The sequence below is a fragment of the Pelobates fuscus genome, chromosome 3, assembly GCF_036172605.1.
Source record: "Pelobates fuscus isolate aPelFus1 chromosome 3, aPelFus1.pri, whole genome shotgun sequence".
Taxonomy (NCBI): domain Eukaryota; kingdom Metazoa; phylum Chordata; class Amphibia; order Anura; family Pelobatidae; genus Pelobates; species Pelobates fuscus.
The window spans coordinates 303223121-303236241 of record NC_086319.1 but is presented as its reverse complement, the minus strand read 5'-3'; the positions used below and the strand labels follow the sequence as shown (position 1 = coordinate 303236241).

At 38.6% G+C, this 13121-nt stretch overlaps 1 protein-coding gene across 1 annotated transcript in view; it reads left to right on the top strand.

The window, feature by feature from the left end:
* LRRC28 (leucine rich repeat containing 28) overlaps window positions 1–13121 on the top strand; it is a 56702-nt gene that overhangs the window by 26163 nt on the left and 17418 nt on the right. The window contains exons 4-6 of the mRNA XM_063448833.1: window positions 5612–5649; window positions 7192–7329; window positions 9343–9549. Of these exons, the coding sequence (XP_063304903.1) occupies window positions 5612–5649; window positions 7192–7329; window positions 9343–9549 (383 nt within the window). The remainder of the gene's footprint in view (window positions 1–5611; window positions 5650–7191; window positions 7330–9342; window positions 9550–13121) is intronic.

The window sequence follows — 13121 nt, the reverse complement described above, 5'->3', positions numbered from 1 at the left end:
TTCCTGGCACTGTAGAATCCTGGAGTGCCCGCTCCCCATCCGACGTCGCTGAAGGGGTTAAAACCCCTTCAGTCACTTACCTGAATCCAGCACCAATGTCCCTCTGCGACTGGAGTTCCTCAAGCACAGCTTAATGACCAAAAGTCGTCTAAGAAGCCACAAGTCCCTGTAGTGGCTGTCTGGTAGACCGCCACTAGAGGAGGACTTAACCCTGCAAGCTAATTATTGCAGTTTATAAAAACTGCAATAATTATTCTTGCAGGGTTAAGAGTGATGGGAGTTGGCACCCAGACCACTTCAGCCCATTGTCCCTTTAATTAATGGGAGTTAGCTTGAACACAAGTTGTTTTTGCAGTAATATTTCTCCCTGTCAGGGGTGTTTATTAAAATTAGACTTTTACAGTTTATTTGTTGTGACCTTAAATTTGAAATTTACTGTGCATTCTCTCTTTAGTGAATAACCCTGTATGTATCTTTACAGGGATACTATAGGTCCCCAAATTACTTCGTCATAGAAGTGTCTGGGTGCAGTGCCTCTGTCATTAGAGGTGCTTTCAGGTCCCTAATGGAGTTTTACTCCGCTACCTGACTTGCTTGAGGACATCTAATCTGCTTTCTAAAATGCATAAAGATGTCTAACATTCATTCAATGCTTTTCTATGGGGAAGCTTCAATGTGTGTGCTGCGCATGTGCATTAGGTCCCACCATCGCAGTGACATTGCGGGAGGAGACCTAGCCAGGCACTGAGGGAGCCGCAGCCCTCGCAGTGGAGATAACCCTGCGATGTAATCATTGTAGTTTCTCAGAAACTGCAAAGTTTTCCATTGCAGGGTTAAACAGAACTACAGCCTAATTCACGTACTGTTTTTGGGAAGAAAAAAAAGGCAGTGGGCCTAACATTCAAGTGGCATTTTTGCATTTTTCCATGAGACATTCTGCACACTTCATTACACATCACTAGCAGTAAAAAGACACTCTCTGTAATATACATGAAAGAATATTTTAATGCATGTTGTAAGAGCCAGTCACACGTAATATATACAGTAGATAACTGGAGTTTATACAAAATTCCTATCAACAGTTTTGGTAATGATTTTCTTTCTATCATGTGTATAGAATATTTGTCGTGCTATCGCTTGCTCTGATAAAACTAAATTATTTTTGATAAGCCAAGGCAATTGGAAGCTTTATTTTCAATGCATGAAACAAGATCATTAAGACATATTTAAACTTTGTAGGTTTGTGAAATGTTTTCTGCATATTTTGGCATTCCTTTCCTTTAATTTTGAAAATATCTTGCAGTACTAACACATGTCCTAGTGGATAAGGACGTTTCCTTCTTAAAGGGACACTCTAGTCACCAGAACAACTACAGCTTAATGTACTTGTTCTGGTTAGTATAATAGCTCCCTTCAGGCATTTTCATGTAAACACTGCCTTTTCACAGAAAAGGCAGTGTGACATCTCCAAGTGGCCACTCCTTAGATGGGCACTGGATGTGCTTCCTGGCTCAGGGATGCACAGTAAGCAGCCCTGTCATTCAGCGTCTCCACGCTCTGCATTGAGATGCTGAATTTTCCTCATAGAGATGCATTGATTTAATGCTTCTCTATGAGGAGGTCCTGATTGGCGTTTGGCCCCGCCCCCGTGCTGATTTTAGCCAATCCGGGGGGGGGGGGGGGGGGGGCAAGCCACCTAAATAATAATACATGTAATAATACATGTTTGTGTTCCTGACCCAATAGTGATCATTTAATCATTCAGCTGCAGAGGCCATGTCAACAGAATGTAAACATAGGAAGTATAAGCTACATTTAAAATACAAATTCTGTTAGTCAAATAAATAACTTCCAGCACCACCTTAGTCCTCCGGTTGTTGTTATAACATGTAATTTAAAGTGATGCTGAAGTACAACTGTTTAACTTAACCTCTTCCTGTCATCATGAAAAGCACCATCTCTGTTGCTTAATAGTGAGGTGTGTACTCATGAATTTATATCTCTGGGAAAACAATACTATAAAATCATCCACTGTACATATAAATGGCAATCAACATTTATTAGGTCTCTGCAGACATTCCATAAATTATAGCGGCATCCTTTGAACATTGTTCCACCTTTTTTTTTTGCTCTTATAGTCAAGACAGTGAGAAAAAAAGCCTTGCCTCATGTGGCCTTTTGTCAAAACCCATAGTGTTACTCTATCCTGTAACTTTGTTTACACTGTTTGAATAAGCACAAAAGAGTGTTTATTGTTTGTTTTTTAAATTCAGACATGCTTTCTTAATTGTGTTTTAAGACAGCAGACAGTGGGTTATATTTTTACTGATTCCGAAGACTATTAAGGTTAAAGGACCGTCCTTCAGACTATGGGGGTAGCTCGCGGTTTGCTGGCATCCTTGTCCCTCCTTAAGGCAAATGAAGGACAGGCAAGATCGAGTATCTTATAAGCGTGGTTCTCCAGCCAGCAGGAAAGCTGCCAGATCGTAGACACCAGTCCTTCAGGGTGCCCTTCACACAGACATTCAGGGTATCTGCAGGGAGAGGTTATCAATATGGAGAAAAGATACAGATGGGAAAGGTATCTGGAAACCGCTAGTAACAAATGTAAATTGGCCTTTTTTTTTCTCATTTTTGGAATTATATTTAGGTATATATTTTTTCATGCCGGAGACATCAAAGACACCTTCAATTATCTTGCTGTAATGTGTTGTTTTTTGGTGTAGTTCACATGAAGCATTTGTCCTTGAAGGGACAACAAATACAGGGAAATTCTAAGAAGCGCAAAAAGAAGTTTAAATAGGCAGGGATAAGGTTCCACAGTTAGAATAATGTGAAATAGGGAGATAGCAGGGGGCAGACTGGCACCGGCAAATCGTAATAGAGCTCAGTACGTTTGTGCTTACTGCAGTATATCAGAATTTTGATGGTCAGTGACAGATTTATATTCTATAAAAAATATGTACCTACATTCTTACGTATCCAAATATAGGTCAGCTTGGGTAGTTTGGTTAAATTCTTGAGAATTGTACATTTTGAAAGAATAGATAAATAAGCTATACCTTTTAGTCAATTTATGTGAAAGTTCATACCAGTCAGCTATTCTTCAGTTACATTACATGCTTACAGGTCGTAATAGATGGAGTATAAAAAACCACCCATCATTTTTAAATTTTTGTTGTTTATGAGGTAATTGACATTAAAGGAACAACATAGGTCAGAAACACCCTCCCCCTTGCCTTCTTTAAATAAGCATAAAACTCACCTTTACTTCCAGCACTGTGTGGGTCTACCAGCGCTGGCCCCGCCCCAGGTCCATCTCCTTTGCTGACATCAGAATTGATTATCTCAGCCAATCCAATGCTTCCCACAGGAAATCATTGGATTAGCTGAGATTGTCAACTCTGATAATGGTAACCAAGGAGGCAGGGCTGGGGGCAGAGGCCAACGCTGCCCTAGTCAATCAGCATCTCTGTGGTGAAAATGTTGTGCCTCCCAGAGAGAAACTGATCATCAGTCTGAGTGACTGCCACTGGAGGTGTCCCTAGCCAGCAATGTAAACACTGCATTTTCTTTGAAAAGGTGGTGTTTGCATAAAAATGCCTTTAGGGACTGACTATACTCACCAGAACAACTACATTAAGTTGTACTTGTTCTGGGGACTATAATGTCCCTTTAAGTAACTCCTCCACACAGGGTAGACTTGATTTAAATCCAGATTTTTATCATCTTTAATATTTGCAACAAGATGATTTCTTATATAGTATAGTAACCTGTCAGATTATGAAAACATCTATGTGGGAACTTATTTTAGTTGAACTGGTTAATCACTCCTATTTGGAGAACTAATTCGTCAAAGTCCTCACACAATGACAGTGCCGCTTTAAGGTAATGTATTTATTGTTTGTACATAGATTTGCAGAACAAAAATGCAATTAAGGTCTTTTCCTGAACTTTGTTTATTGTATACCATTTATACTGTGAAAAATTGCATATTATCTCAGCTTGGATAACTTGGATTAATTGAATTAGTTTAACAAAAAATTTAAATATTGAATGAATATACAACCTACATAATTAAGCTCTAAGTCATGCTGATTAACCTTTGAACTGTAATACCATATTTAATCAAAACTAATGCGCAAATGTTTGTGAAAATAACGTTTCCAAAATTTGAATGCGCACTAGATTTGATGGCGCATTACATTCGGGGCAAAATTAGAAATTTTCTGGCGAATTCAAACTGGTACATTCATACAGGAGACTTCAAACTGGCGAATTCCGTTCCTGAAAGAGGGCTTAAGAAAGAATAGACTTACTGTAACACTAAAATTTAAATACCATCAATGTTACTATGGTATATGGCAATAAACATTTTCATTGTAGCACAATGTTGTATAGTTATATCTTCTTGTATAAATGCGCATTACATTTGCCAGCTAAACATTTTTCACCTTCCAGGTTTCAAAAATTGAGGTGCGCATTAGATTCGATGGGGCATTACATTCGAGTAAATACGGTATATCTAATCTCGAAAACTATCTTTACATAGATTTGTCCTCCAAAAGCATTTCATTTTTTAAATTATTGTATTTATTTTTTTTAAACCATCTATGCCTACACATTTTGTCCATATTTTACATTTGAATGGTATCAAACTTTAGACAAAATTGATACATGGACATTAGCAATAGATGAGCAGGGGGTCAGGCTGCACATACCCTGGAGAACCCCAGTCTTTTTCAAACTGTTCAAAAACAATACATCGCTAATGTGAAGGTTCTACTTTTACTACCTCATAAACAACGAAAAGGAAAGTTTTATAATGAAGGATGGTTTTTATATTCCATCTATTATGTCATGTGAGCATTTTATCTAACAGAAAAATAGCTGACCTTTGAGTATCATTTAACTGAACTTTTACATATATGACCATATAGTGGCTACTACGCCTAGACTACTCCTTTATTGTTTGATAATCCCTTAATTATATTACACCTCTGAGTTGTAAAATTGTCTTGTGTTATCAATATGGCAATGAAAACAATCACGCATTATTGTTATATAGTAATTATTAATTAGGGTTTTGTGTAAAAACAATATTCCCAAGTCCCCTCCTGCTCCAGGTTCTGTTTAGCAAGCATATGCAGTTACTCATTGAACTTGCAAGCTTTGCACAGGTCAGGATGCAGGTTAGACAAGTTTATAATCAGCAGGCTGGTTAGCTGTAACCAATATTCATGTTACAGGTTGCTACACAATTAGCCTGGACCATTGTGGCGTATTGCAAACAACACAAACAATATGAATTGTGAATAATTCAGAAGAAGAGCAAGTAGCGTGTGCCTTGAAAAATATCTTATCTTATTTTCCATGGAAACATTAAACTTTATCAGATTTCCATTACACTGATGTAGTGCAGAAAACTTAAATGGTTAACAGTCTTAATATCACAATTTTCAATTGCCTGCATTAAGAAGCAGTGTGTTTCTGATTTGTGCTACAGTTCTCTGTCCTTCATGTCCTAATCTATTAATATGACTGCAAACTGATGTCTTGGCAGAGGTCCTTCAGGATAACATCTAAACATCTGCTGTTTATATTTTTTTAGGTATCTGCACTCAAATAACATTGTATTTGTTCCAGAAGGTAAGTGACTTTATTCTGATATTGTAATCGAGCGAGTGAATTTCTTTCACCTTCTCCTATCCTATTTCTCTACTTTTTAGTAGTTTTTATACTGTATGAAATCAAATTTATTGGTTGATCTACATGGTGAGCTTGTTGAATTAGAGGCAGGTAACATTTCCACAAATTCAATCCCATTATATAGTGCATCCATAACGGCGGCGAATAAATATACACTGCAGATAGTTTAGCCTGCATTGCCCCTAGTTACATAGTTACATGACTGAAAAGAGACTTGCGTCCATCAAGTTCAGCCTTTCTCACATATGTTTTTGCTGTTGATCCAAAAGAAGGCAAAAGCTCAGTCTGAAGTGCTTCCAATTTTGTAACAAACTAGGGAAAAATTCCTTCTGGACCCCAAAATAGCAGTCAGATATCTCCTTGGATCAAGCAGCTATTACCCCACTAATTAGAAATTATATCCCTGTATGTTATGTGTTTGCAAGTATTTATCCAATTGCAGTTTAAACATCTGTATGGACTCTGATAAAACCACCTCTTCAGGCAGAGAATTCCACATCTTTATTGCTCTTACTGCAAAAAAAACTTTTCTTTGCCTTAGATGATATCTCCTTTCTTCCAGCCTAAATGCTTGACCTCCTGTTCTATCTATAGCCCTGTTTATGAATGGATTTCTAGATAATGGTTTGTACTGGCCACGAATATATTTGTATAATGTTATCATATCCCCTCTGAGGCGCCGTTTTAACTAAAGAGATTAATTTTTTTTTACCTTTCTTCGTAACTAAAATGCTCCATTAATTTTATCAATTTTGTAACTCGTCTCTGCACTTTTTCTAGTGCCATGATATCCATGATACCCAAAATTGCACAGCATATTCAAGGTGTGGTCTTACCAGTGATTTATGAAGAGGCAAAATTATATTTTCATCCTGAGCATTTATGCCCCTATTTATACATAACTAAACCTTACTGGCCTTAGCAACTGCAGATTTACATTGCATACTGTTGCCTAATTTGTTGTCTATAACAATTCCTAAATCCTTCTCGTGTGTGGTTATCCCTAATTCACTACCATTTAGGGTGTACGTTGCTTGTGCATTCTTGACCCTGAAGTGCATAACTTTGCATTTCTCTACATTACATTTAATCTGCCATTTTAGTGCCCAGTCCCCCAATCTATTTAAATCCATCTGCAGCAAAGCAATATCCGGCTCACATTTTATTACTTTACAAAGTTTTGTGTCATCTGCAAACACTGAAACATTGCTTTAATTTCCTATTGCAAGATCATTTATAAATATGTTAAATAGAAGTGGTCCCAAAACAGAACCCTGAGGGACACCACTTACCACTTTTGTCCATTAATGACAACTAGTTGTAGGCTATCCTTAAGCCAATGTTCTACACAAGAATATTCAAGTTATTTTAGTTTGAAGACTAACCTATTGTGAGGAACCGTTCTAAATTGAATAACCACAAATATTCTACGAATAGTGTAAACTTCTTGCCTTGAAACTAAGGAGAACTCCCCTTTTGCAGCTATCGGCTCATTGGTGAAGCTGCAGTCATTGGACCTTAGTGACAATGCCCTTGAATTTCTGTGCCCGGACATTGGGAGGCTGAGATCATTGCGTCATTTACGGTTAACAAACAATCGGCTGAAATATCTCCCTCCAGGTAAAACCAGATGCGTATATTTTACTATAGATGTATTTTACATTTTCTGTCATGCATTTGGAGAGCAGTTACAGTATTTAGTTGTGCATACAGGCTTTTTGTCATTGTTTCTTTTTGAGTCTTCTAATGATAACATTTCCATAAAATCACGTTGTACAAAATTGAGAGGAAATGCTTTGTGAATAATATAGCAACTGTACAGGTACCTTCTGACTTCCTGGCACTTCTCTCAAATCAGATATATTTTAAAGCAGAAGGCAAGTAATTTAGCGTATTGTGACTAGTTTTCACAAAACAAAATACATCCAAGTTTTCTCAGTTTTATTACTTTTTTTTTCTTTTCTTTTTGATGGTTTCAACCACAGAGCAGGTGTGTTTCATAGTGAATATGACCAAATTAAGGAGAGCTGAGGTACTGTTCAGTTGGTGTGAGATTTCAGATACATTTCCAAGAAGAGCTTGTAAATGTCCTGTTGACTTGAATAACAGTTTAGAAATAGCGAGGGAACTTTACTGACAAAATGATAATGTAGAGGTAGCAGTTTACAATTCCCTCATCACCTTTTATGTTGTAGAAATGGTCACTTCATTATAGAATTATATTGGCCTTAAACAAGTATGTTAGGGATGCAATTTGAAGCCAAAGCAGTAAAAAGTGCATTGATAGTATGTCAGCATAGCCAGAGCTTGATAGATGAGTGACCTAGTACTGCCACTTTGTCCCTGCAAGACCAATGCTGGTCTTTATCAGAGGTAGGCAACCAATTAGCAGAACGGTGTCAAAACAAGACTGGAGCTGGACTGTTTTTTTAAATTAATGTGTGTTTATGATACTGTATTCTGCTGTGGTATGTATGCTACTTTGTGATGTTGTGTGTGTGTGTGTGATTGTGTATGTGAATGGATAGTTTGTGATTTTGTTTGTTATGTATGTGGTCTCTAGTGTGTGTGTGTGTGTGTGTTTGGGGAGGGCAGCTTTTAGGATTATGCATTGGCTGTATGTCATATTGTGTATGTGGTATGTGTATGTGGGCTTTCAGTGGTGTTGTCTGCTTGTGAGGTTGTGTGTTTATTTGCATGTGGACTGTTAGTAGGTGTGTGTTTGTATGTGTATTAAACGTATTATTCATATATTTACTGACTTTAATATGATTCTTTTTTTCTAATAAGGGTTTAGTTCTCCAAAGCACACTATAACTCCATATTTAGGGATTTGTGGCAAAAGGTCACAATTAATGTATAGGTGGAAACATTAAATAGTGTGTCAAATATTGTTAAAGGGACACTATAGTCACCAACACAACTTTAGCGTAATGCAACAGTTTTGGTGTATAGTTCATACCCCTGCAATCTCACTGCTCATTTCTTAGGAATTTAAATGACTCTGTTTATGCAGCCCTTGTCACACCTCCCTGCATGTGACTTACACAGCCTTCCTAAACACTTCCTGGAAAGAGTAATCTAATGATTACACTTCCTTTATTGCAAATTCTATTTAATTTAGAATTTTTGATCTCCTGCTCTATTAATGGCTTGCTACACCCTGCAGGAGCCTCCTGTATGTAGTTAAAGTTCAATTTACAATTTGGGAGATAACATTTTTTAAAGTAAGTTAAATCTGATTGCAAATTAAACCATTTTTTTTTCGTGCAGGCTGTGTCAGTCACAGCCAGGTGAGATGTGGCTAAGACTGCATAAACATAAACAAAAGTGATTTAAATCCTAAATGGGAGAGATTTGAGCATTGAGACATCAGAGGCATGATATATACACAACAACAGCTTCATTAAAGTTGTTGTGGTGATTTTAGTGTCCCTTTAGTATAGAAGTGATTGTAGGGCAAAAATCTTTAAATGGCATGATCATCATTGAAACTAGTTGAATCAGTAGGAATATTCCCTTGAATTCCATGTTTTTTTTCTGCATTTTTATCTTTTATTATTTGTGTACATTTTTCAATTGACTCCTTTCCTGTCCACTGTCAATACTCTTACTTTGCTTTTGTGGTTCCAGAAATTGGAAAGCTAAAAGAGCTTCAAACATTGGACCTGTCCACCAATCACTTGGTCACCCTGCCAGAAAAACTGTATCTTTGTCACTCGTTGCAGTACCTGACAGTGGATCGAAACCTTCTTCAGAGTGTCCCACGACATCTTTGCAAGCTAGCCAGTCTAAATGAGCTCTCCATGGCTGGAAACCGCTTAGCATCACTACCATTGGGTGAGTGAGGTGAGGAGCTAGACCAAGCATTCACACCACTTCCACAGGATCAAGCTATTGTCTTGTTTTCTCAGATAAAGAGCTGATAAAGGGATGGATACTCTGCAAGGGTTTTAACAGATTTTAATTAGTATGTTAATTTTCCCAAAACATTTCTCAAGGTAGACCAGTTATCCCTATTGGAACAGCATTGGAAATACATTAGGTAGTAGATATTATAATTAAGATCCTTTTCTTGATTTCTTAGCCAGTTTAAAATGATACTTAATTTTAATTTATGCTTGGTCATTTACACTTTGTCCTTCTTATTGTGGTAGTTAGTTTAAATAATTTGTTTTTGGTAAATCATTTTTGCAGCTAAAATGTTGCAAGTGTTGACTAGATTAGAAAAATGTGTACTTTAAAGGACCACTATAGCCAGGTCTTTAGGTCCCCCCCACCCTCATGGTCTCACTACCGCTGGGCTGTAAAGGGGTTAAACACTTACCTTTCTCCAGTGCCGGGCTCCCTCGGCGCTGGGGAACTCTCCTCCCTTTTCCGACGTTACCGCCGAATGTTCATGCGTGGCAAGAGCCGCACGCGCATTCAATCAGTCCATAGGAAAGCATTTCTCAATTTCATTAGCGTCTTCTCACTGCGATTTTCACAGTGAGAAGCGCAGAAGCGCCTCTAGCGGCTGTCAATGAGACAGCCACTAGAGGCTGGATTAACCCTACTGTAAACATTGCAGTTTCTCTGAAACTGCTATGTTTACAGCTGCAGGGTTAACCCTAGATGGACCTGGCACCCAGACCACTTCATTGAGCTGAAGTGGTCTGGGTGCCTATTAGGGATTGACCGATTATTGGTTTTACCGATATTCGGTATTTTCGGCAATATCGGTATCGGCCAATATAGATACCGATATTGCCGATAATACATACCAGGACCGCCAAGCCCATTACAAGCCCAGCGGTCCTGGAGGGGCCGGCAGCAAGCTGTTACTTACCTCTCAGCAGCTCCCTTCAGTTCCCATGTCAAATCTCGCGAGTCCTGCGGCCACAGAGCGTTGCCACGGATTACCATGGCAACGCTTCGCGTGGCACGCAAGCCGCGAGATTTACACTGGGAGCTGCTGGGAGGTAAGCAACAGCTTGCTGCCGGCCCCTCCCACTGCACAGCACATGCCACTGGACCACCAGGGAATGCTATAGCCCCCCTCCCTGGCCAGGTAACAAGCAGGGAGGGGGGACAAAAAATAAAAACATATAAATATTAAAATAACACACTGCAGATTAAAAAAAAAAAACAACATATAAATATTAAAAATACAATAAAAATAAAAAAAATGCCTCCCCTCCTGCCCATTTTACACAAATTAAATCCCTTCACAAACACACACACACACACACTGCATTCATTATATAAACAAACTATATAAACACATACACACACTGCATTCATTATATATACAAACTATACAAATACACACACTGCGTTCATTATATACACAAACTATACAAACACACACACACTGCATTCATTATATATACAAACACACACACTGCATTCATTATATATACAAACTATACAAACACACACACTGCATTCATTATATACACAAACTATACAAACACACACTGCATTCATTATAAACACAAACTATACAAATACACACACACACGACACACACTCTGCATTATATACACACACCACGCACACTCTGCATTATATACACACACACTGCATTATATACACACACTACACAAACACACACGCACACTGCATTCACTTTACGCACACTACACACACTGCATTCAATTTACGCACACTACATTCACTATACACACTGCATTCACTATACACACACTACACAAACACACACTCTGCATTCGCTATATATACACAAACACACACTGCATCCACTACACACACACACACACAGCTCCCCTGTCTAAACACACTGCATCCACTACATGTGGCGTGTATATTTTGTGCATTTACCTTAAGAAATACCGTATTTATTTGAGTATAACGCGCACACGTGTATAACGCGCACCCCCTAATTTTCGATTAAAAATCGGTATACATTTTTTTTATATGTTTAATTATTATTATTTATTTTTTGTTGTACCCCCTCCCTGTTTGTTGCCTTGCCAGGGAGGGGGGTCCAGTGGCATTGGCTTAGCTGTGAGGGGGGGGGGGCAGCAAGCGTTTACTCACCTCCCAGCAGCTCCTCCAGCTCCCCAGTGTAAATCTCGCGAGACCCGCGGCCGTCAGAGCTGGCCGTGGGTCTCGCGAGATTTACACTGGGGAGCTGGAGGAGCTGCAGGGAGGTGAGTAAACGCTTGCTTCCCGCCCCCCCAGGACCGCCGGGCTTGTAATGAGCCCGGCGTTCCTGGGAGGTATTATCGGAGCACCCACTCCCTCCCTCTTCTGCTGGGCTTTCGCCTTTTTAATTTAGCCTCTTTGCCATTGTCTAAGGCTGTCTCTGGTTCCCTGTCACAGTCTATGTCAGCCCCTTTCTCAGTGTGTCTCAGTCCTTGACGCGGTAGGACTTAGTCCGTGTCTCCAACTGTCTCTCAGTGCCTGTTACAATCTGTCTCAGCTTGTGAACCCTTTCAGTTCTTCTCTTAGTCTGTATCTCAGTTCATGTCTCAGTCGGTTTCTTTGAGTACAACGTATTTATTTCGAGTATAACGCGCACCCCTAATTTTCGATAAAAAATCGGTACAAAATTTTGCGCGTTATACTCGAATAAATACGGTAGTTTATTTTTTTTAAAATGGTAAATGTACAGAATATCGGCAAGTTATCGGCTATCGGCCTGAAAGTTCACAGATTATCGGTATCGGCTTTAAAAAAACAATATCGGTCGATCCCTAGTACTTATAGTGGTCCTTTAATGGGGATGATTTCAAATTGCTGGATTAGGTGAAGTTCCGAATTTATCCTTGTACATTTAAACAATAAAAATACTTTACATGTGGGACAAGTGGTTGTTTTTCCTCTTTATTTTTAAAATGGCTGTGTGAAAATAAGAATAAAATACTGGGAGGATAATTTCACATGGTGGGATGCGTAACCTACCCCAAGAGAAACAAAAGCATGGCAGACTTTGTAAACTGTAACATGCATGTGATAAGTCTGCATTGTAACTTAAAATAAACACAGAAACACTGTGTTTCTCATCTAGCACTATGGGACATGACTGTACATTGACCATCTAGATAAATGTGGATTGTGTTAGTGTCTTTGCATAAAGTCTACAACAGCAAGGAGCTATGTGTGAAACATGCAACAAAACATACTGAAACGGCAGAAATCGGCTGCATGAAAATGTTTAAAATACTCCATTTACAATTCCCTGGCTTACTCGGACAGAGCAATCTTACAAAGATAAAAGTTAGGAAACTGAAACGTGACAAGTCCCTAATTTAGCCCTGCCTGTTTACAAAAACCTGATAAATTATGAATGAGGTTACTGCATATTAATGTGTTTGGAAGAAAACCCCAAAAGTCAGTTACTTGTAATATACCCTTATTACAAAGATTAAAATACCCTGTGATGTAGTCTGGATTGTCTACTTTTC